The following is a 26,342-nucleotide window of genomic DNA, read 5'->3' on the forward strand; positions in this document are numbered from 1 at the left end:
GAGCCTGGTTCCTCTCAAGGTTTCTTCCTCATATCATCACGGGGAGTGTTTTCCTCACCACTGTTGCCACAGGCTTCTCATTAGGGATAAAATAGGGATAAAATAGTTTAATAGTTTAATTTAATAATTTTTTTCTCTCCTTTCTCTGTTTCTCCTCTTTTGTAAAGCTGCTTTGAGACAATGTCTATTGGAAAATGCACTATACAAATAAATTGAATTGTTTTTTATTCAGTTTAGCATTGTGTATATGACTAAAATAGATCTAGCACTGTGGTAAATAACCTAATGAAACAGACTAACACGTAACCTATCACTGGAATTAAACAAACAAAAAAAAAAACATAAAGGAATCAGACATGTTTATTTTGTTTAACATTGTTAATGCAATTTTTGGCAACAAGCTTAGCAATTTGTCATATCAGCATTAAACAGTTTGGTGGTTACTGTAACTGTGAATTACATTCAAAATTAGCGTCTTGCATAATAAACTGAAGGAGGGCATCGAGCTCCGCATGACAAAAAAATAAAACCCTAAAAGAGTAACAGCTGGTTGGCATTACATAAGGGTTGTTATTGGAGTAACCTACCATCAACAGCTGGAAAGTTAGCTCGTTTGTGTAGTAACCTTTATTCATACTATAAAATAGCTAGTTACACTGAAGGACTATGAGAGAAAGGCTATTTCTGTACAACTGAAAGTTAAGATGATGTATATGATGACACTGACCCATCTGATGTAATGGTGCATGACCTCTCTGCTAAACAAGTAAACAGGAGGGAAGAGTGAAGAGTTAAGCACTGAGCACTATATAAGCTACACTGGGAAAAAAGAACTCAGAGCAGAGTGGTCTCTGTGGACCATTACACAATTTTTAGCAAGCAAGTGTGTGTGTGTGTGTGTGTGTGTGTGTGTGTGGCGTTATGATAAATAAGCCATGCTCAGTGGCTATTCAAACTGTTTCCTGTGGAAAATTTTTCTTTGGCTGCAGGAATGTACTCTCTCTCTCTCACACACACACACACACACACACACACACAAAAACTTGCTTTAGTATATATATATATATATATGCTTTTTGTTCATTTAACATTTTTTGTTTATGAAAAGTGTGTGTGTGTGTGTGTGTGTGTGCGTCTGTTTGTCCGGTTGTCTCATATTGTCTCCTCCAGTAGTTGCAGTGTGTCCTCTGTGTATCGTGGTTGACTGATACCTGTGTCCAGAGCCTCGCAGTCGTTTGTCAGGAACACCAGATCCTAAACACACACACACACACACACACAAACACACACACACACACACATTAAGGTTACTGTATGCGGTGGTTATATGGTTTTAAGTCTTAGTATTAAAAAAGATCACATCAACACCTTGCTCATTGCAAAACAATCTCCAGCTGTATAAAAAGCCGAACCGTGTAGCAGTGCAAATGAAATCTGTAATGAGACGCAGCTGTGAGAACAGCTGGTTGTTTTTTTTTCATTACTGGACTATAACACAGTTAAATTACTGTTTACACTACAATTACTCGTGTGTAGTAGTATTGTGATACTGCAGTCCAAATATGTTGGTAATAAAGCCATTAATATTGCGATGTGGTGAGGAAAACGGTAATGACTTAGTGATAATATAACCATCATGTGGTTATAATCAGTGGTGGAAAGAATACAAAGCAGAATGTTGTGTACTGCTACTGTAGTAATCCTTTACACAAATAATAATAATCAAATCAAATAAATAAAACTCTAACCTTTTTCTTATGTCTACAACTGACACAATTAATCCCCAAGTGTTTTTGTCCAGAAGCTATGCTGAATAATCTTATATCATCAACAGAAAATACAGAAAAGCACAGGAATGTTAGCTGGCTAGCAAAGTTTCCGAACTTGCTAGGTTCATTAGCAAGCTACCTAGTTCATGTGAAGTCGTTACTAACGTTACTAGCATTGTAGTTAGCAATCAATCACATATGGTTCTTACTTATTGTCCTTAGCGTTACCTATAAACTGTTGCCCCCTTAAAATACATTTAACACAAAAGGCTTTGGCTAGCTAGGTAACATCGAAGTAAAGTTTTCATACTGAAAATGATGATTCTTCAATATTTTTTAAACTCCACGTAAATAAATGATAAATGTAGCAAAGCTGAGGTAAAAAATTCATGGTTCATTGGAATGATTTAAGCGCACCACATACTCAACCATGGACACATCTAGTTTATTAATTTCTATCCCTGGTAACAACACAATATATGACTTCAGTCATCTCAAAACAGCCTCGAGTTCACGCCATGGATTCCACAAGATGTTGAAAACATTTCTTTAAGATTCTGGTCCATGTTGATGTGATTATATAACACAATTGCTAATTCTTCAGGTGCACTTCAGTGCCAAGAATTTCCTTTCCTACCTCTCCCTAAAGGTGATCTACTGGATTCAGATCCGGTGACTGAGGTCACTGAGAACACTGAGCTCATTGTTCTGGCCTCGAAACCAGTTTAAGATGACTTTGGCTTGATGTTGACTTCATGCTGGAAGTAGGTATTTGAAGACGGTCAATTGTGGCCATGAAGAGATGCACATAGTCAGCAACGATATCCAAGAACTCTGTGACCTTCAAGTGATGATTGAGGCCCAAACCATTACACACACCATTACACCACCTCCACTAGTGTAGTCTGTTAACACTAGACAGGTTAGGCCCATGGATTCCTGATGTTGGCACTAAATTCTGGTCCTATTATCTCCGTATCTCAAGGTTCATCACACCAGGCTACATTTTTAAGTCTATAACTGTTTTCTATTATATCATTTCTATTACAGAAGTAGAACCTAACATGTTTTTTATTCTGTTGTTGTAGTCTGTCCACAAAGTTCATAGTGTTGTGCATTCTGAGGTACTTTTCTGCTTATCATGGTGGTAAAGAGTGATTACGTGTTAGTACATATACTCTTCCAGGCAGCTTGACCCAATCTGTCCATTGTCTTCTGTGTTGTTAAATTCTCAGGAAATCAGCAGCTTCTGAAATATTCTAATCAGCCCATTTGGTACCAAGAACCAAAGAATCAAAGAACATGCTTTTTCATCATTCTGATGTTTGATGTAAATATTACCCAAAGCTCTTGACCTGTATCTGTATAACTTTTGCATTGTACTGCTGCCTTGTGATTGGTTGAATGTTCAGGTGTACCAATAAAGTACATGGTAAGTGTAGGGATAATATGCGATAGCTTAGAGATAAGGTGTTGACAACGAGGCGTGATAAAAGTACCATACCCGGTAGCAAGCGCGGCTTATGATCTCGTAGAGTGTTCGGACTTTGCGTTTCAAAAAGATGATACGAGGACGCGTCCTGCAGTGTTCTATCGGCAGATTCTCCAGCACATAAATGAAGTCTCGCAGCTTAGATGTCACACAGGAATTCTGGGGAAAATAATAACATAAAGCATGTTGTAATAATAACCAACTAGATGAACATTTGTAGAATCAACACTTACAGCTTTTGGGTTTGAACCAGAAATTTTTGAGAAGTTACATACAGCCTGGGGATTTGTTTCTAAAATTCCTATGGAACATACACAGATCAGGAATAACATTATGAGAGGTGAAGTGAATAACACTGATGATCTCCTCATCATGGCACCTGTTAGTGGGTGGGATATATTAGGCAGCAAGTGAACATTTTGTCCTCAAAGTTGATGTGTTAGAAGCAGGAAAAATGGGCAAGCGTAAGGATTTGAGCAAGTTTGACAAGGGCCAAATTGTGAAGGCTATATGACTAGATCAGAGCATCTCCAAAACTGCAGCTCATGTGGGGTGTTCCCGGTCTGCAGTAGTCAGTATCATGGTCATTGTCACAGGGTCATGGGCAACCAAGGCTTATTGATGCACGTGGGGAGCCAAGTCTGGCCCATGTGATCCGATCCAACAGACGAGCTACTGTTGCTCAAATTGCTAAAGAAGTTAATACTGGTTCTGATAGAAAGATGTCAGAATACACAGTGCATGACGGGTCAAGGCTGTTTCAGCAGCAAAATGAGGACCAACACAATATTAGGCGGGTGGTCATAATGTTATGCCTGATCAGTGTATGCAGTCAGGTCTGTTAGTGTTTGGATGTTAACAAAGTTAAAGAGGATCTCACATTGCACAGGATTTTTATTTAGTTGTTTAGATCTGGGCTCCGAATCATGCATCTTCTTCTCATTCATTTCTTTGTTAATTTTGATGTGTAGTTTATATTGTTATTAAGCAGGAAGGTTACATTTTTCTTTCTCTTTAACTGTCTTGAAAAACTGAAGCTTTTTTGCCAAAATAGACTGGTATTTGTAACTATTCATGACTCCCTCCATCTTGACTAGCGCTCCAGTCCCTACTATAGAGAAGCAGCCTCGTAGCATGATGCTGCCACCACTATGCTTCACTTCAGGTACTAAAAAATACCTACCTTGGTTACATCAGCCCTAAATGCAGTTTACCACATCATTTGGGGTGAATTAGGCAGGCTTTAAGGTTGTTGTTTTTTTTTAGACATGCAAAGTACACTAGAGATTGTTGCCACATGCAAGGATTGACCACTACTGCCCAGATATTTCTGCAGCTCTTTTTAAAGTTGCCATAGCTCTTTTGGCAGTCTGCCTGATACATTTTCTTCCTATCCTTTCATTAATTTGAGAGAGATGTCCTGTGCTTGATAATGCCACTCTGGTGCCCTATTTTCTCCACTAGTTGAGGTTTCTAAAATCCTTCTGGCAGTGAAATTGTAAGCTTTTTGGTAAGCCCGACCCTGGCTTTAACAGTCAAACAACCAAAAGACATCAAGAAAATCCTACAGAAAAAGCTGGTCTTTATTTGGGGTTAATCAGCATCACTTAATACTTGAAAGGTGTACTAGAAATAATTTTGAATAAGAGTTTGATTGCTTGATTCTGAGCACCAGCTTACTGTACAGTGTTGTGTTATTATACAGTATATAAAAATTTAGAGTAAAAATTCAACACAGATGTACAGAAAGACGGAAAAGCTTCAAACCACAGAGCTAGGCCGTGTTTATACTAAGGGATAATGAAAACCAGGTGAGAGTGAGAGAGTAATCAGCAGGCCAGGCAACAACTGTTATAACGCCTGAGATTCCTAAGCAAGGGTTTCCTGGAATTATAGTTTCTGAGCATTTCTGACTTTTTTTTTATGCAATATTTTTCCGACATGAAAAGGAAAAGGAAAAAAATCTTCAGAACTCTGGTTTCACTTCTTCTTCTTATTCTTCTTCTTCTTCTTATTATTATTATTATTATTACTATTATATTGGAATAACGGTATTGAGACCCTTCCATGTGATGTCTGACATCAGTTACAAAGCCACAAGAATTTTCAGTGGGTCTAAGTGCTTTTTCACCCCATGTTGTCCCCTTTCTCCCATTAAGCCAGTGGCCATAAAGTAGTATACAATAGTAAGATATAGGAAGATAGGAAGATAGTTGTTACACTGTTATTATTATTATTACTTAAAATATTATACCATGTATTTACAATGACGTAATGGTTGGGTATGACATACTCACGTGAATGTCCAGAAACATTTTTGGGAAAATCTCAGCGCAGTCTTTCTGTATAAACACAAAATGAAAAACAGCAGGAGAGGTTTGGGAGGCGAACACATTGTTTGTGTGTGTGTGTGTGTGTGTGTGTGTGTGTGTCGCTCACCGTGCGCGGAGACCTGTGCGTCTTCTCCAAAACGTCCATTATCTCCTTACTGAGGTCGAGAGCGCGCGAGTAACAGGTCGGGGGCATGCATTTTCCGACCCGCACTACACTCAAAAAGACGAATAAAAAGACGAATAAAAAGCAGTGAGCGCGTGCCGACCTCATTTCGGTTGAATTCCTTTTTTTATATATAGTATGCTCGCGATGTTTCCTTGAGAAAGCAACTTCGCTCTGCAAGGAAAGTGCGCTGCTTTTTGGTTTATAAGGGACCGTAATGACGTCATAGTTCAGAGGCGCGTGCAGTTAGAACCCCTTAAGGCAAAAACAATGAACACCAGACACCAGCACCTCATTAACGCTTGGTGGTGAAGTGTGCACTTCTTTAATGCTTCTATGTACTAATCACATTTGTCTATCTTATTCAAAGTTCACATTGTGCTGCATGAAACTCCTGCTACCTGTAGAGTTTACAGGATTTGGCATCATCAACGCAATTTCACACTCTCACACCTACATGAATGACGAGTGCTTAATCATTTTGACAGTGTGTGTGTGTGTGTGTGTTTGAGAGAGAGAGAGAGAGAGAGAGAGAGAGTCGCCATCTAGCGCCAATTCAGCACAAAAAACCTTTATGTTTGTCAACATTTATTTATTTATTTATTTATTTATTTATTTATTTATTTATTTATTTATTTATTTATTTGAGTTTCAGTTAATGCTCATATCAAACATCAGAACGGGGAGAAAGGGTAGTGATCATGGCTTAATGGCTTTAGAAACAGCTCATCTTCCTGTTGTGGGATTTTCACATGCTACATTTAACCGAATAATTTAGAATGATTGGAAAAAAACTTCCAGTGGGCAGCAGTTCCGTTCTGGTCAGTGTTCTACACTACAGGAATGCCTTGCTCATTAAAGATGGTCAGTGTCGTATTGCCAGACTAATCATAGCTGAGAGGAAGTCTACTGTAACTCAAACTAATAACCACTTTTTACAACCGCACTGAGCTGAAAAGTATCTCATAATATAGATGGAATGGGTACAACAGAAGAAGACCACATCATGGTTCAGTTTTGTCAGCTGGAATCAGAGGCTAAAACTGACACAAGCGCATGAAAGACTGGAGAGATGAAGACTGGAGGTTTAAACATCCAATGTTGAAGCTGTTAAGGGAGATTTTTTCATGTGGTGTGTAAAGGTGAGGTCTGTTGTTTTTATTTTGTCTGCATAGCTTTGAGCTCTGAAAGCCTGACAGATTTCAGTGAAAGCTTCTTAATCCAAGTTATCAGCAAAGTCGATTAGGGAATGTAGATGCAGATTTAGACAAGGTGAACAAGGTGTTTAGCAGTAAAGGCGTGAAATAGACTTGGGAAAACGGTTCATCAATCAAGTATTGGACAAAAAACTTATTTTGATTGTTTTGTTTACAAGTGACCAGCTTCATGGTATCCATGTGTATATAATTCATTGGACCATGATATATTTACATTTCTGGCATTTGGCAGATGCCCTTTTCAATAAATCTGAGCAATTAAGGGCCTTGCTCAGAGGTCCAGCAGTGGAAGCTTGGTGGACCTGGGATTCAAACTCACAATCTTCCAATCAGGAGGCTAACGCCTTAGCCGCTAAGCTAGCATATCCCCCACAACAGTACAACATTTGGCAGATGCCATTATCTAGAGCGACTTACATTCATCTCATTTTATAAAAACTGAGCAATTCAGGGTTAAGGGCTTTGCTCAAGGGCCCAGCAGCGGCAGTTTGGTTGACCTGGGATTTTAACTCACAGCCTACTGAACAGCACCGAATAGTCCAACACCTACTGAAGCTACAACACCCCCCCTATATACATCATAGTCTGGTTCACAGAAAGAGCCCAAAATACAGGAGCAGCACTGAGAAGAACTCAACAGGATGTTATAGATGCAAAAATCAAATAGTCTTATCTCTATAAATCTGAATATTTTATCTGTTGATTTCTGTTGAAATACTTGCTCTATATTTACTCTTTCAGCATTAGGATTTAGGGTAATGCATCTGATTTTATGGAACATAGCACTTAATATGCAGTGAGGGAAAACATGTGACACTGCATACAGTAATAAAGAAAAAAGATTTTAGGATGTGCCCAAGTGATGGTGTCATGGGTCGTGATGCATGTGCAGAAAAGCAAGCTCTACCAGACGTAAAAGCTAATAAAGCTAATTGTTTAGATGCTCCTGGCATACTCTCTCCCTTCCCCCTTCCTTTCTGCCTCTCTAGTCTTTACCCACCCCTGGCTCTTCCTCTTTCTGACTCATCATGTAAAACCTCTCTCTCTCTCTCTCTCTCTCTCTCTCTGAGTCAAGGCAGGTTTCTCTCAGAGCGCAAATGTCCAGTGCAAGCAGCAGTTTTCTCTGAAATGGATCGATAATGGATGTATGATGCGTGCATGATGACTGTAGGATAGCTGTGTGACAGCTGTGGGATAAATATGACGTAGATTTGATGTAAATGTTGTTCTGCATCTGGGGATGTTGGTTCCCACCATAAGGGAAATCCTGAGCGTGGGCTGAATGCACCAGAATGGGCGTGAATCAGACACGTGAGTTGCCGGTGTTTGATCAAGATGAAGACGGTAAGGTGCTAGACTGACCACATGCATACACACATACACACACACACATCAGTACTTATTTGCTGTGATTTAGTTGTAATTTTAGAGCAGCATCACTGTGTAGAGGTTCTGAGTGGAGTGAGTTAAGTTACAGGAACCAGTTACAGTTTGTGTGTGTGTGTGTGTGTGAGAGAGAGATAGAAAATTTATACAGAATATTATTTATTATTCTCTGTTATTGTTTATTGACTGGTTTATGTGTGTATACGTATATATAAAATGTGTGTGTGTGTGTGTGTATGTAAAATACTAATTGTATTGTTTTCACCAGTGTGAGTGCACAAGTGTTTTTGTTTGTGTGAGGGCTGACTAGCTCTGACTGAAAGTTGATGAACCACGCTCTACCTTGATTTTGTCATACCAGCTCTCACACCCTGACATTCACAAAGATACACTCACACACACACACACACACACACACACACACACACACACACACACACACACTCTTGTCTAAATATCCTCATGAGCACCGTCCACTGACATGATAAATGCAGTTAATTAATGCTATGCTTCACCTAAAACAAACCCCACTATTAACTAGAAACCAAAAAGAAACATTTGGGATTTTTTTAAAGGGTAGATTTCTAGAACAGCATTTTTTTTGAAAGAGAGAGATAGAGAGAGAGAGAGAGAGAGAGAGAGAGAGAGAGAGTGTGTGTGTGTGTGTGTGTTGACATTTAAGTCACTACAAACCAAGCTTTCCACCTTTCCACGGATTCATGTGTCCATCAGAGCAGATGAGTGTAACCCGAGGACAATAATCACAGGAATACAAACCCAATTTCTGCTCAACTTCCCTCTGGGTGAGAGCTTTCCAGGTTGGCGCTGTTACACAAGAGGCTTGCTCTTCCTTGACCTTTCAGCAGCATTTAAAAAAGTCAGTAACCTGATGCTGTCCATCCTCATGAGTCTTTGTATTATTTGCTCTCCACTGGTGTTCCAATACGAACAATACTGTGATATCTGGACAACTGGTGATCTGGACAACTGTTGGATCACACCATCTGGAAGCACACACAACTTTAGGGTAGTTCTGGACAACCAGCTATATGTCTCTACACATATTGCTAACCTGAGTAGGTCATATTATAGCAGACGGGTCTTGGCCAGATCTGGCATTAAGCCGGCACTGTTTGGTTTATGTGGCCCAGGTCTGTCCATGCCAGATGTGGCCTGGTTATGGTTTGGTTTATGTGGCCCAGGTCTGTCCATGCCAGATGTAGCCCGCTTATGGTTTGTGTGGGCCAGATCTGGGCCAGCAGTATGTCCCAGTGCTATCCCTGTTCTGGGCCAACAGTGTGGCCCAGTGCTGGCCTTGTGCTGGCCTATGTGTGGCCCACCTCTGGCAAACCAGATATGGGCCACCACAGGGCCGTCATTCTTTGTGGTATGTGGGCCGAGTGTAAGTGCATTGTATGGGCCAGATCTGGGCCAGATCTATTTTGCTTTCTAAAATCTAGAGTATCCAGCCATTTACGTAGACCATTATGGCACTTGTTAAGTACATAATTCCCAGACTGGACTGCTGCAACTTACTCCTAGATGGTCCACCCCTTAGTGCCAAGTGACCCTGCAAATGTTCCATAATTTAACTGCACCTCAAGAAGTTCTCCCACACCACACTATTGCTTCACTGGATTCCTGTACCCCATAAGATTTAAAACACTGATGCAGACAAGCGGCTACCTACCAATCACCAATCTCACCCCATTCTGGACATTGCTTGACTAGAAACCCCAGGTAACAAAGAGATTCATCATGGTTCTTCTCTTTCCAGGACCTAAGTCGCTGAACAAACTCCAGTGTTTGAACAGCTGAGTTTCTGGCTGTCTTTAAACAAAAACTAAATACCTACTACATCACCAAGCACTTGAATTAGCACTATGTTGATCTATTTTTAATCATCAGTCTTGTTCCTTGTCTTGTTTAATCATCTTTGTCTTGTTCCTTGTCTTGTTTAATCATCCCTGATGATTTGCGGCTGATGATACACTTAGTCCCTGACCTAATGAACTACCATGAGGATCTGTTTTTTATAGAGACTACAAAGCAATTCTCTAAGTGCATCTGGATAAGGACATCTGCAAAATGCTGTAAATGTAAATGTTTATTCCCTCTTGGATAAAAGTATGGTAAAGGTAGAACAAAGGGTTCTACACAACATTTTTTGTTCGGAAGAAAGACCACCGTTTCTGATTAGGTTTTGATTCAAAAGGGCTGAACTTTGTTTCTAAAAGCTTTCCCTTTCCATATACTAATCACAGGACTGAATCAGTTTGGTTAATCTGAACAACTCCTACTTCCATGTAAATTAATAACAAGCTGAAGAATGCAAGCTAGCAGTCCACTGAATGAATAATATGCAATTTGGTGAAAGTTGTTGGGCAAATGATGTACACCTTGTCAACTGGACCTGGTACACTGCTAATTTCCCAACATACTAACTGCCTGGTAGCATCCTAATGTACTTTGACTGGACAGCAGTCACCCAAAGACATAATGTTTCTTTGATAGGGAGGAAAGTCATGACGGGTTTCCTTGACCAAAAAGAAAATAGCCGTTTTGGATCTTGTAAGCCCAGCCCCTATCATGACATGCCATGTCTCCTCCTCATGGACATTACTTAGTGGTTTGCCACACCTAGTTGTTAATCGGTCTTTGCTTCCTGGCTTACACCATGCACATGTCCAGCTTCCACACAATTAACATCCATCATCTGAACATTATCTCTAAACACCATTTCAGCTAGCCATAAGGTTCCTCAAATCATTGTGGTGTGTTGAACCTGGTGCAAGAATGTTCCAGGGAAATATCTTACATCAATTCTTGACTTTGTTGGAAAGTCTTGGCGTTTTTGTGGAATCTGTGAATAGTGCCACTCCTTGTGGTTATCCAACAATCGGAGAATGTTATATACAGTGGCAAGAAAAAGTATGTGAACCTTTTGAAATTTCATGGTTTTCTGCATAAAGTTTAAGTTTGTCATAAAATGCGATCTGATCTTCATCTAAGACAAGAGTACTGACAAATGTAATGCATCTAAATAATAACCCCCCTCCCTGATCTTTCTGATCTTTCATGTCTTTATTTTTTACACAAACCTGTTCAACATCCAAAATGGTAATGGAAAAAGCAAATGAACCCTTGGAATTAATAACAGGTTGACCCTCTTATGGCAGCAATAACCTCAACCAGGCGTTTCCTGTAGCTGTGGATCAGACCTGCACATCATTCAGGAGGAATTTTAGCCCATTCTTCCTGGCAGAATTGCTTTAGCACTGTATTATGCTTTGGACATCTCATGTGTATGGCTCTTTTCAAATCATTCCATAGCATCTCTGAAATTCCAAAAGGTTCACATACTTTTTCTTGCCACTGCTCATAACTAGCTTCCCTCCATTTTGAGATGCCACTCTTTGAAATGAAATGAAAAATGAATGAAATGAAATCATTTGTTTCTGTAGAAAGTGAAATTTCTTTTTTGCATCCAGAATCTTCTGTCAGTGAGTAGTGAACTGGCTTTTGGACCTGGCAGAACTTTGACTTGCTTTTTGTTTGCGTTTAAAGGCAGAACATCATCACCCATGATGATAACGATGTAAACAAGGATAACATTACCAAGCTAACCCACATAACCCACCAAAACCCTCTGGCCAAGACAGTGGTCAAAGGCACAGTAGACAAAAAGCACCATAGGGGCCACCAACACAAATCCTGACATTACAATACCAAAGAATGGACTGCTAACAGCTAGCAAAGACAGTGAAAAGTGGAGAGTCTTGACTGACACTTCCAAGGACGTTCAATTAACTGACGATGACGGCTACACAATATGAACAAAATAATGTTTTTTCAGCAGCATTTTACGAATCCTTTTGTTCCATCCATAATTAGATATTGTGCCCCATAGTATAATATATTTACTGTAGATTTGACACATTTTATTATTTTGTTTAATTATTTATTGCAGTTAATTACTAAGGTGTTCTGCCAGCACAATCCACCAGAACAGCTTTGGTGCACCTTGGCAATGATTTTACATGCATCTGTAACCATATTGGAGGAATTGCTCATCTCCAGTGTTCATCAAACAATAAATATTCCATAAGTAGGTTTTCTGATGATGATGATGATGATGATGATGGTGTTGGTGGTGATAGTGATGACAGAAAAGGCTGTAAAACTTAAATCTCTTCCATAGATGTTCAATTAGGTTGAGATCTGGTGACTCTAGAGACTATAGGACATGATTTACAACAACAAACCTCATCCTCGTCATGCATTTAGTCTGACCTCATGCACTGTAAATGGGGGCTGGGTCATCCTAGAAGAGACCACTTCCATCAGAACAGGAAATGTTCATTATAGGATTAAGTTGATCAGTCAGAAAAGCATTAAATGTCTTTCTTTAAGTGAACCCTGAACCATGCCAACAAAATGTCCCCTATGGGATAACCAAGGGATATTTATGTCTTTAATTTCTCACATGCTTGTATTTAATGATGGTGGGGTTTTTGTTGTTTGGAGCAAAATTGAAACAGTATGTTTTGGGATTGGATAAAGGGTTCATATGTTATATGTAGCACATGCATATAAATATTGTCTTCTGCCATATCTGTCTGTTAAACATCACAATTAATAAAAATACATTTTTACTGGGCTGGTTGTTCCTCCTAGTCTCTTCTCTCTCTCTCTCTCTCTCTCTCTCTCACTCTCTCTCTCTCTCTCTCTCTCTCTCCCACTCTCTCTCCCACTGTCTTTCCCTCTCTCTATGTGTCTCTGTCACTTTGTTTCTCAGTGCCACTCTTTTCCTTCACTCACGCTTTCCACTCACACTCCTTCTCTCCCGTGTATCTCTGCCTCTTTCTCTCCTGTTTTTTGTCCTTTCTGGTGTTCTCCTTTCATCCTGTCTCAGGGGTCGGAGCTTTTGTGCTGAACTGCTCACAGAGCAGATCTAAGCTTAAATCACATTAATTATTCACACACACACACACACACACACACACACACACAGGGACAAGGGGCTGTTTATCGTTCATAAATATTAGATTTCCATTTTCCTTTTCTCTCTGACCTTCGGACTAGTTAATAATGTATACAGTACATTCTTATGTAAAACATATGCGTGCCTGTCACATCGTAGCGGGGTGTGTTCCAAATACTTGTGCTATAGGGTTTGTCTGCCACTTATCTTATCTTATTTGCTTTACTGTGCGCCCGCTGGCCTATGGCTAGACACTAAAATTGAAAGTGCTTATTATTATTATTATTATTATTATTATTATTATTATTATTATTATTATTATTATTATTATTATTATTATTATTATTATTATTACTACTATTTCATTCAATCAACTCCACCCTATTTGTCTGCTCAACTCTAAAGGTCCTCACACCTTTTCTATCCACTTAACTCTAAAAGTATTGGCACCCTATTGATCACTATGTCTATCTATCTATCTATCTATCTATCTATCTATCTATCTATCTATCTATCTATCTATCTATCTATCTATCTATCTATCTATCTATCTATCTATCTAATTGTTTTTCTCAAAGTACTGCACATTACTTGCACTACTTAGAAATTCTGGACTGGCTTTGTCAAGCAATGTTTGTTGAGACAAACTTTATCCATCTATGATGATGATGATGATGATTTTTTTTCATCAGTTGTTGTAGTATGGTTTTCATTTGAGTCCTTCCATTAAATGTCCTACCCTTTCCACTCACAGACACAATGCCTGGAAAACCATTAGCTTAAATGGGAAGAACAAGCTTTCCTGATATGAACCATAATGTTGACATTTACATTTCTTGCAGACACTCTTACACTTAGCAACTTATAATTTATCTCATTTCATACAAGAGAGCAATTTAGGTAAGGGCCTTAATCAGGGGCCCAGCAGAGGCCACTGGATGGATGTGGGATTTAAACTCACAATCTTCTGCTCAACAGAACAACACCTTAACCACTAAGCTACCTCATGTCCTGGTGAACTGCTCTAGACATAGTTTGTGACAGCAACAAACAGCACCTAGCTGTACACAACCTTCATCACATGTCCAGATGCTTCACCAGATCTGAGGAAATATTTGGTTCTGACTTCAAATAATGGCACAAGAAAACATAGTAGACCTCAACATGCAGAATACAAGCTGCACCCATATCTAAGAAAGCTGCACTCACTCTCCTGGAGGTGAAAGTGGAGAAACTCTTGACTTGAAAAACCTCACATTCCTGAAGAAAATGCAAATTTCTGAATACTGGACCATAGGGAGCATGGGAGCTTGCTAATCCAGTGGACTGTACTTGGAAAGAGCTCCTAACCGTATCTGCCAAAGTATTCAGTAGGAGGTGCTTCAGGAATATTAGCTGTCAGGGCCACAACTGTGAAAAATGTTTTTGAGGGTGAAGTGCACTGATAAAATGAGATCACACAGGGCCAAAATATGTGTGGTTTTTCTGCAGGGTGGCTGGAAATATTCTCTGTGACATGAGGAGGAGCTGAACAATCCTGAGGGAGCTCAAAATAGAGCTTCTGCTTCTCTGCATTTGATAGGAGCCAAGTGAGGGGGCTTGGGCATCTGATAAGCATGGGTGTCATTAAAGGGTATAGCAAGGTGCTGGCTGCTAGATAAGTGTGACCTAAATGATATGTGTAAAATAAATAATGAGAGTATATATTTACCAGTGCTTTAGCTAAATGGAGCTATCCAAATGCAGTGCAGTATCATTAATTCACTCCATATAATATAATGATATTGTGATTGTGTAAATCCCTCTGCTCCTGTGTGTAGCTAGCCATTTGGCTGAATCTGTTTGTATTGAAGGTAAACCAAGGCTTTTGGAAGAAATTTGCCATAAGGAATGAAATACCCCAGAATGTGCCATTATAGAAAAATGGGTTGAGATCTGAGGAATTTGGAGGCCAAGTCAACACCTCAAACTCATTGTTTTGCTTATCAAACCATTCCTGAACCATTATCCTGCTGAAAGAGACCACAGCCATCAGGGAATACTGTTTCCTTGAAAGGGTGTACATGGTCTGTGTTCCTCTGGTAAGTGACGCACACGCACTCAGCCATCCACTTGATGTAAAAGAGAACGGGATTCATCAGATCAGGCCACCTTCTTCCATTGCTCTGTGGTCCAGTTCTGATGCTCATGTGCCCATTGTTGGTGCTTTGGGCACCCTGACTGGTCTGGTGTGCCAGAAATACTATCTGTTCTGCTGTTATAGAATATTAATCTTCTGACCCAGTCTTTTAATTCCAGTAAGAATAAAGTTTAAAGGATGCTATGAGGGCTCCATAAATATTGCAGACTTGTGTCAAGGCTTTTGCCTTCTAGTTTTATATACTGTCTTTGATTCCATACATGTACTTAAACTTAACTGTAAAACTTAGCATTGTCTTATTTTAGTTTCCTAATAAAGCCATCCTTGTCAATTGATTTCCCTGTACAGATAGGGGTTTTCTTCTGCATGTTCAAGAGTGTGAATTTGTCAGGGTTATGCAGTGAATTTGCAGGAATTACTTAAGGAAAAGACTTCGCTGCTAATAAGGATTGCACCTACACATAGAGGGACTCTGTTAAGATACACTGGTATCAGCCCCGGATGTGCTGGAGGGGTTTTATTTCCTGCTTAGCCTTGGAATTCCCAGAGATCCACAGAAAGAGCTGGAAGATGTAGATAGAGACAGATGTCTGGGCTTTTTGCCTCAGCAAATCCTGAGATCTGAGATCTAAATATTTGTATTAATATTAATAATAGCATTATTTGTGATGTTCTTCTTTTTCGCAGTGAACTTTGACCACTTCCAGATCCTTAGGGCAATCGGGAAAGGGAGTTTTGGTAAGGTAAGAAAACACACACACACAAACACACACACACACACAACAGGCTGTAACATTAAAATGGTCATGTGTGCCTTTCTCAGTTTCTGGCTGACATTTAATACAAATGTCACATTTAATGACAGACAATTAACGCCATTATCTTCTTACACCAACTGCTTCTCTCTTCTTTTTCTATTAATGACTCTCTGAATGAACCTCACTCCATCTGGAAAAGATGAAAAGAGAGCAAGAGAGAGAGAGAGAGAGAGAGAGAGAACTAACAAGTCATCAAACAACACACACTCAGGATGCTCTGTTTCCACAATCATGTTGAGATCCCATAAAAACCTACCTGCTTTACAAAAATATTCACCCTCTATTGAACTGTTCCCCAGTGTGTACTGTTATAACCTGGAGACAGATTGGATTTCATTCGGATTTTGCAATCTGATTGACAAACTAAGTTTTTTTTTTTATTGTGATACCAAGTTTAAATACACTAAATGCATGCATTTGTAGGTTGTAAAAGCATTCACCCACTGGATTAACATATTCCTCCATCCATTTTGCCCCTCAACCCTGACCTTCTCAGCTTCCCAGTCGCAGCTTTACCACAATCTGATGCTACCACCACCACCACCATACTTCCCCATGGGAATGATGCTCTCAGGATACTGAGTAGTGTTGGCTTTCTGCCAATCTTAGTGCTTTGTGCCAAGGCCAGATTTTTTCCCCCTACATGTTTGTTTAGGCTTTAACATGTTTTTTTTGGCAAACGCTCTGGTTGCCATGTGAATAGCATCTCCTATCTGAGCATACTGTATATATCTCCAGCTCCTTGGTTCTGCTTTTTTCTTCTTTGATTAATTCCCTCCTTACCAAGTCACCGACTTTTGGTAAAGGGTTTTCTTTAGGTAGAGTTATTTTTGAGCTTCCATTTTTTTTGGGAAGTTTCTCATAACCAAATCCTGAGTTTCAATTTTTCTCGATCTTCTTGCATCACCTTCATACCTCCACAGGCTTTTTAATGTTGTTTGTTTAAGAAAGTTCTCTACCATTGCATGGTGCCTTCCAGAAACTGAAGGGTTTAATTGCACAAAGCTGGACTCCGCTGAACAGGATTGAGCTAAATATATGAGAACTGGTTGAGCCGCAGCTAAATCAGGGGTTTCACACGAGTGGGAGAGAATAATTCATCCCTTCCACTTCAATATTATGGGCTAGTTTATGTAGTGTGATGGTATATAATCCCAATTGGTAACAGTAAACACAAGACAAGTCTCTGAAGAGGACACACTCATTTGAATCATTTCCACCAATCAGCATTTCCACCAATCATGTATCTGTCGATGTAAACATCTGTCTCAGATGAGTGTGTGACCTCCTGTGCATATCCACAATAAAGGATCCATCTATTCATCAATCTGTGCTGCAGGTGTGTATTGTGCAGAAGCGTGACACCAGGAAGCTGTATGCCATGAAGTACATGAATAAACACGCGTGTGTGGAGCGTGACGAGGTGAGGCACGTATGCAGGGAGCTGCAGATCCTGCAGGAGATACAGCACCCGTTTTTAGTCAACCTGTGGTGAGTGAGGCGCACAATGCACACTCAGATACACACCAACAGACCAGAAAGTAGGACAGTATATTATATTCCACACTTATATAAGAAGAATCAGTGTGTGTGCTCTTTAGACAAGCATGCACATTAGACAGCAGCTGCAGCAGTGTGTGTGTGTGTGTGTTTAGCCCTGCAGGAGTAATTGGTCTTCTTTTTTGGGAACCAAGACAGAATAATACAGAGTGAGTCACTTTCTCCCCTTGTGCCAGTTCATGTGTGTGTGTGTGTGTGTGTGTGTGTAAAGCTTAAAATGCACTAAATAAAAGAAAATTATAGGTACATTTCTGGAAGGGTTCATTTTGCTGTTTTGGTGCTAGGCTGCCAGGGTTTTCCTTGCCATTCAAAGCCCAAACATACTACTTCTCTGTTCTGATAATAGATTTAAAACTCCCTGTGCAACTATTTCCAGTTTCTCATTTATAGCTTACCGTTAAACCTCACTACGGCCACGCTAGTCTGCTTGCATGAGACAGACCGGCACAAAGATGTGCTTTGACGGTGTGCAAATTTAATAATCCCACGCAGCCATTGCCAGTGCACAACTTTTGAAGAATATGTAATTAATGAAACATTGCTTTTGTTACAGGAAAGATCAGATTAGGTGGTCATGCCATTTAAGACCATCTTTTTCTACATTTCTCCTCTTAAATCATTGTCTCTTTTGTAACACACACAGACAGACACAGGCACACCCACACGCTGGGTTTTTGAAGGGCTGGATGGTCTATATTGATGCTCATGGAGGTTCCCAGGAGGTGCTGCCATGGCAACGTATGACCAACTCTACCAAAGAGCATGATGGGTTTCTTTTCCTAATGGACACACATTGTATGTGGGTGTGTGTGTGTTTAGGAACAATGACAGAGAGGTCACTGCGACCTTACCTCTCCTCTGACCTGCTTCAAGGCCTTTGCTGTCTCTATCTATCTATCTATCTATCTATCTATCTATCTATCTATCTATCTATCTATCTATCTATCTATCTATCTATCTATCTATCTATCTATCTATCTATCTATCTATCTGGTGTATAAGAAGCAGGAATTAAGTAAAATCTTAACCAAGAGGGAGCTTGTGATAATCAGAAGAAGGGTGTGATGGGTAGAAAAAATATGATCAGCTCTTTTAGGCTAGAAAGTGGCAGATGTGTTAAACAGTTAATGTCTTTATTAAAAGAAGTGTGTAACAATGCAGAATCACATCTGGAGGAAGTGTGATGTTTATCTGTGTAAATTTATGAAACACTGCATTCAAATTCTCATTGAGAATGTAGAAATTAGACATGCTGATATGATTGCATTACTTATGTCATTATCAATGTTAGTTTGTGTTTTATGATGTTACACTACTCCATTTATTGTATTTCTTTGAATTACTGCTTAAACTAAGCATTATTTGTTTGCCCTAAATGTCCACACAATCTGACCAGACATGAAGATAATTGTACACACTGAAAACAAATATCTTTGCATTTACTTGATTTAAATTCGCACCTTGAATTGAGTAATGTTAACGCAATTTGTAGAAGGTTGTGGGTTCAAGCTGCTACTGTTGGGCCCTTGAGCAAGGCCCTTAACTCTCTCTGCTCCAAGGTCACTGGTCCTATAACTTCCTAACAAGCAGGGATATACAGAGAAAAGAACTTCACTCTGCTGTAATGCATATAATGTGACAAAAAGTTAAAGACCTCTTGTACATGAATTGATCCCACTTACTCTACATCATTCGAGTAGTTAAATAAACTGATTACCTTATGTTTAGTACACTGGTCAGACATAACATTATGACCACCTGCTTAATATTGTGTTGGTCCCCCATTTGCTGCCAGAACAGCCCTGACCCATCGAGGCATGGACTCCACTAGATCCCTGAATGTGTACTGTGGTATCCGGCACCAAGATGTTAGCAGCAGATCCTTTGAGTCCTGTAAGTTGCGAAATCTTGATAGATACTGACCACTGCAGACCGGGAACACTCCACAAGAGCTGCAGTTTTGGAGATGATCTGATCCAGTGGTCTAGCCATCACAATTTGGCCCTTGTCAAACCCACTCAAATCCTTACGCTTGCCCATTTTTCCTGCTTCTAACACATCAACTTTGAGGTCAAAATGTTCACTTGCTGCCTCTAATATATCCCACCCACTAACAGGTGCCATGATGAGGAGATCATCAGTGCTATTCGCTTCACCTGTAAGTGTTCATAATGTTATGGCTGATTGGTGTATAAGCATATGCTGAGAAATCTAAAATTTATACATAAACTATACAGAATATTTTTTCTTCAATCTGACTGACTACATATTCATTTTTCAGTGCAGATACGTCAAAAGTAAATCAATGATTAATAAAGAATAAAAATAAATAAATAAAATAAAATGATGGTGGAATTTGTTTTCCACCATCACAACATTTATGTCACATTAGTACAAACCACTGAGGACTGTTTCTGTTGTTCTGTTGTTTATGGATGGAAAATGGCCAACACCCTGTTAGAAACACTTACAGAATACTCATTCAGAATCTATGACACTGCATATTACATAAAGTCGACATGAGGTCTGTGTTACTGTTCTGTAAAGTCGTCGTTCTGTGTCTGTGGGCAGGTACTCGTTCCAGGATGAAGAGGACATGTTTATGGTAGTGGATCTGTTACTGGGCGGAGATCTGCGCTATCACCTGCAGCAAAATGTCCAGTTTAAAGAGGAGACTGTAAAACTCTACATCTGTGAGCTAGCACTGGCACTAGACTATCTACAGTCCTGCCACATCATCCACCGGTGAGTCATATCACAGACCCCCAAAAAAATCAGTAATCATAGCTGTGCTGAATTACTGAGTCACAGATATTTACTTTTACATTTGGCAGAAGATTTTATCCAGAGTGAAATATAAAAGTGCTTTGAAGTCTCTATCAGTGAGTACATTAACACTGCTTCACTAGGTCACAGGCTTAGGATACTATCAGTCTTTTTTGCACATCATGCAACAATACATAAAACAAAAAGGGAAAATAAGAGCTAGTTTAAGTGTTTCAGCAAGAGGTAGGTCTTCATCCGGAGTTTGAAGACGGTCAGTGACTCGGCTGTTCAGACACAACTGGGGGGGTGGTAGGTCAAGTTGTTAAGGCTCTGGGTCACTGACTGGAAGATCGGGGTTCAAGCCCCAGCACCACCAAACTGCCACTGTTTAGGCACTTGAGTAAGGCCCTTAACCCACCCTGCTCCAGGGGTGTTGTATCATGGCTGAACCTGTGCTCTGACCCCAACCCCCAAGGACGGGATATGTGAAGAAAGAATTTCACTGTGCTGTAATGTATATGTGACAAATAAAGACAACAACTTAACATCTAGGGGAAGTTCATTCCACCACCTTGGTGCCAGAAAAGAAAAGAGTCTAGATGTATACTTTCCTTGTACCCTGTGAGTTGGGATCAGTCAAGCAGTGCTAGTGGATCGCAGGTAGCGTGATGCGGTGCGAAGAGTATCAAGAGCTTTGATTTGATTTAACTTACCATCATAAACTCACCCACTGCGTCTTGACTTCATAATCACTGTCCCAATCTGTCCGTTACACCAAACACTTACAGGTTAGAAGAATAAATCCAACATATAGATTAGACTGCGGGGTTGTATATGAATCTTAACACTACTCTTTCTTCTGCAGTGACATAAAGCCAGATAACATTCTGTTGGATGAACACGGTAAGCCTTTAACCCTGTACCTTTAAACTATATCTTATGCCACAATGTGAATATTACCATGTTGTTGTTGTTGTCATTTTTTGTTTTTTAACTAATTCTAAATTTCAAATAGAAGCATATATGTTTGCATTATGTTAGCATTATTGTTCAGATTTGCCTAATAATGACTAGCTTAGTTTTATTCCTTAGCTGTACACTGTTTATCTTATTGGTTATGCTGGTCCTTTTAATGTATTTGTAAAGCTTCGTTGTTTTGGTTAAACCTAAACTTTTGCTTCATCCCAGATAACAAACTGACACTGGGCAGCAACATCAGCTATTCTGTTGGATCAATATTGGTACAGCGTGATTTTGTCCATTTGGCCAATGCCAGGACATCAGAACTGACAGAATTTCAGTCACTCTATTGGGTCAACAATGGCCCAGCATTGGCAGGGTTATGAAAAGTACGACGTTGCTCATGTTTGGCCAATATTAAGATCTTGGAAGTTAGCTTCATCTTAGATTAACTATATTTTTTGGTTACCTTTAATTCCAACTTGCCATTGTTGGCACATCAGCCATTCCTTGTTTAATTGGGTGCCAATATTTTAGCTCAACATTGGCAGATTGTTTTTTTATGTCCCTCATTAACATTTTCTCTGTGTGTGTGTGTGTGTGTGTGTAGGTCATGTCCACATTACAGACTTTAACATTGCCACATTACTAAAGGACACGGCAAGTGCTTCATCTATGGCAGGAACCAAACCTTACATGGGTAAAGATCACCACTCACGCTCACACTTTCACTGATCAGGCACAACATCATGAACACTCAGAGGTGAAATGAATAGCACTGGTGATCATCATGGCACCTGTTAGTGGGTGGGATATATTAGGCAGCAAGTCAACATATTGTCCTCAAAGTTGGTGTGTTAGAAGCAGGAAAAATTTACAAGTGTAAGGATTTGAGTGAGTTTCACAAGGGCTAAACTGTGATGGCTAGACGACTGCATCACCAAAACTGCAGCTCTTGTGGAGTACTGCAGTGGTCAGTATATATCTAAAGTATCCTTTAAATAATGTAAATCCTTTAAGTTCTGTAAGTATCCTTTAACCATTAAAGGATCTTAAGAACTTAAAGGATCTGCTGTTAACATCTTTGTGCCAGACATCACCTTCAGGGATCTAGTGGAGTCCATGCCTTCGACGGGACTTTTTTAGCAGCATAAAGGGGACAAAAACAATATTAGGCCGATGGTCATAATGTTATGCCTGATCAGTGTATCACTTACCAGAGTGTGCATGTTTTACAGCACCTGAGATGTTCCAGTCCTTTGTGGATAGTGGTCCCGGTTACTCTTACGCTGTGGACTGGTGGGCTTTGGGCATCACTGCCTACGAGCTCTTACGAGGATGGGTATGTCTAGTACTGCACTGCACATTTTAACACCTGGGGTTATAACCAATATTTGATGAACACAATAATCAGAGATATCACCGGTATACACTCAACTCGCTAGCAACGGAATATCCACCACTCTGCTAAATCTGCTTGATCAGCACAGCATCTCACTTCTCACAGCATGTTTCTGTCTGTCTGAATAATCTTTGTCTTTGTTGCTCTCTCCAGATGCAGATGTTGCATGTTTTCTTTAACCTCCATGTCTGTAGCTCTAATTAATTATGTATTTATACATATCCAGCCCATGTTCGATTCCTGGGCAGGAAAGTAACCAAGCCATTGAAGTTAACTCTCACTGGTGGTCCTAAGCCTAGATAAAATGGTAGGGTTGCATCAGAAAGGGCACATAGGGTAAAACCTGTGCTAAATCAAATATGCTGACCAGGTGACCCACTGAACAGGAAGCAGCTGAAAGAACAACATACAGAGAATGGTCACTACAAATCAATGTAAAGGTCTGACTAACGATTGTTATCCCAATGGACGTGGTCTCCTCCAAGAGGCATAAGAGCTCACTAAATGGCTTTCATGGTCACTAGATCTCAACCAAAAGGAGCACTTATAGGATATTTTCAAACAATCACATATTATGAAGTGATCTCTACCTCAAATTTCAAATCTCAAACTGACTGAAAATATCATGTTTATACCTTAAGACAGTTCCAGAAATTACGACACAGTGCACTGAAGAGGTTCAAGCAGCTTGTCATGGCTCAAAATCCTAAGAAGTCTCTCTCTCTCTCTCTCTCTCTCTCTCACTCAGAGGCCGTATGATATCCACTCCAGCACAGCCGTTGAGGACATCATCAACATGTTCCGCTGTGAACGTGTACAGTACTCAACCTCCTGGTCTAACGCCATGGTGGCTTTACTGCGACTGGTAATTGGCTCATTATGGGAAATGGAAAAGTTCTTCACTTACTTACTACAGCTGTCAACATCTGTGTGTATCTATGTGTGTGTAGCTGCTCAATAAAGACCCAGAGATTCGGCTGTCACTCATGTCGGACCTTCAGCGCCTTCCGTACATGGCTGATATGAACTGGGATGCTGTGCTGGAGAAAGCAGTTTCACCAGGATTTACACCCAACGTGAGACAGCACATGTACACACACAAATCACATTCAACGGGATAAGTGAATTCTTCGTATACTGGTGTGAGGTTGACATTAAATACATTTTTCACTAACCAAATCTGCCACTCTTTAAACAAATAAAATACAATCATTGCTTTATTTTTTAGAAACTCTGAATTCTAAGTCAGCTTAGTAGCTTAACACATTATTTTCGTTCATTATTGCAGCAACTAATGTGATTAATAAAATTATACTTTAAAATACACATCCTAATGTGTGTGTGTGTGTGTAAAATACACATCCCTGTCTGTCTTTGTTTCTCTTTCTCTCCCTCTGTCTCTCTCTCCCAGAGGGGACGTCTGAACTGTGACCCGGTGTTTGAGTTAGAAGAAATGATTCTGGAGTCCAAGCCGCTGCACAAAAAGAAAAAACGACTAGCCAAGAGCAAACATACCAACAAATCTTCCAACACACTGGTACACACACACACACACACACACATATACAAATAACTAACTAGTTAGAATGTCATATTTGTGTCAATTATGGCTGCTTTATCACTATAAATTGCGTGTGTGTGTGTTTGTGCGTGTGTGTGTATGTGTGTGTGTGTGTGCGTGTGTGTGTGCAGCCACCCCACATGCAGCAGCGTCTAGAAACCGTCAGAAAGGAGTTCATCGTCTTTAACAGAGACAAGTAAGTACTGACATTAGGAAACTTTATAATTAGAGACAGTCTTTAAAATACAGACCACACTGATGTTATGCTCAATATGTAAGTTAAGTAACTATGTTGGGGTTGATCACACAGCATCACACCTCTGGGATATTCAGTTCTGCTGGGGTTTCCTGAAGGTTTCTTCCTTCAGTCTAAAGACAGGCGCTGTAGGCTGACTGGTATCTCTAAGTTATCCGTAGTGTGTGGTTGTGCCTTCAATGGGTTGGCACAATGCCCAGTGTGTCCATTGCCTTGTGCCCCAAGTCCCCTGGGGTAGACTACAGAGACCATGTATAGGACAAGTGGTAGAGAAAATAGATGGATGGATTTTAATCAAGGATCTGTTTCTTTGCTTTCTCTCTCTCTCTCTCTCTCTCTTCTCCTCTCAGGCTACAGAAACAGAGTGACAGTGCAAAGAAAGGATCTTCACTAAAAAGACAGGACAAACTGCAGGAAGGACACAGCAACAATGACAACACCCACCCTGTCAAAACGAAATCACACACAGGTTCGGGGAAAACATTCAGTCCAGATTCACACTGAACCTCCATCCTTCATACACACCCACGGAGCAGTACACACAGCACAAAACCAGACCCGTTGCCTTACTACAATGACTGAGTTTGTGTGTATATGTATATTTATGTATGTGTTTTTTATTTTGAAAAAAAAAAAGACTGAACCATTGCTATTCGGTAACTTTACACCGAATAACATTAGCAAATATTAGCATTTATTAGCGTGTACTAAGTCCTGCAGCGTTTTGTCTGAACATGCTGTTCATGTTTCTGTTTCTGTGTAAATGACGTGTTTATAATAAATCATAATATGTATGTATAAATGCATTGTTTTTTGTATATTCCAAAAGTTTAGAGGTTTTTTTTTAGAACGAAACCTCTCATGTTCAGGAAGTAACATTTGATTGCTACATGTTTTCAGCATTTTTAACGTGAACAACGTTTATCATGTATTATAACATGACCGTGTTTTGAATCTGTGGCTGAAAACACATTTCATGACACAATATCTTCGCATGGGGCACTTTCAGTTTTCAGAAATCGGTATGAAAACTGGACGTTAATATCACCAGCTAATCAAGGTACTGAAATAATATCAGCTTGAAGGAGTGACTCAGTCGGCTGGTACACATCCACAGCTCTTAATCTAAACGGTGAATTAAAAAAAAAAAAACATGAATAAAAATATCCCAGGGACTGTCAGTCCTTGACCTTCGAGGCTTAATGGTTTCATGAAGCTGCTACAAATGAACTACTTTCAATCAATGCTGTACAATGTCCTGCTGGTTTGGAGGAATAAATAAATAAACTGCCAGTACTACTCAGCACTCCTGGCAGAAAGCAATGTCAGTGCACAGGCTGTAGGCACAGGGGTGCAAGAAGAAAGCTCTTTGCCCAAAAACATAAATCAGATGAGGTGCTGAAGACAAGTGGAAGTAAAAGCAAAACACAACCTGATCATCCACTCCTCATGTTAAGCACTGACACTTCAATAATCTAACTTCTGCATACCCATATCCACCATCTTGCATAATTGTGGTCTGGATTTGCCATGGA

General features: G+C 39.9%; 2 protein-coding genes across 2 annotated transcripts; one reads left to right on the forward strand and one right to left on the reverse strand.

Moving 5' to 3' along the window:
* Positions 1-342: 342 nt before the first annotated feature.
* Positions 343-5,971, reverse strand: LOC131362858 (cytokine-like protein 1). The gene is made up of 4 exons (XM_058405163.1): positions 5,701-5,971; positions 5,559-5,603; positions 3,274-3,420; positions 343-1,254 (listed from the first exon to the last, which is right to left on the reverse strand). Exons 1-4 carry the CDS (start codon positions 5,863-5,865, stop codon positions 1,153-1,155), a joined length of 459 nt encoding a protein of 152 aa, XP_058261146.1. The 5' UTR covers positions 5,866-5,971; the 3' UTR covers positions 343-1,152.
* Positions 5,972-8,047: 2,076 nt separating this feature from the next.
* On the forward strand, positions 8,048-25,609 carry LOC131362967 (serine/threonine-protein kinase 32B-like). The gene is made up of 12 exons (XM_058405354.1): positions 8,048-8,318; positions 16,172-16,227; positions 17,642-17,793; positions 20,434-20,607; positions 21,494-21,531; positions 22,199-22,288; positions 22,827-22,930; positions 23,739-23,855; positions 23,941-24,066; positions 24,402-24,527; positions 24,683-24,747; positions 25,158-25,609. The coding sequence occupies exons 1-12, from the start codon at positions 8,267-8,269 to the stop codon at positions 25,309-25,311; spliced, it is 1,254 nt and encodes a 417-aa protein (XP_058261337.1). The 5' UTR covers positions 8,048-8,266; the 3' UTR covers positions 25,312-25,609.
* The last annotated feature ends 733 nt before the right edge of the window (positions 25,610-26,342 follow it).

This window comes from Hemibagrus wyckioides, linkage group LG02 (genome assembly GCF_019097595.1).
Source record: "Hemibagrus wyckioides isolate EC202008001 linkage group LG02, SWU_Hwy_1.0, whole genome shotgun sequence".
Taxonomy (NCBI): domain Eukaryota; kingdom Metazoa; phylum Chordata; class Actinopteri; order Siluriformes; family Bagridae; genus Hemibagrus; species Hemibagrus wyckioides.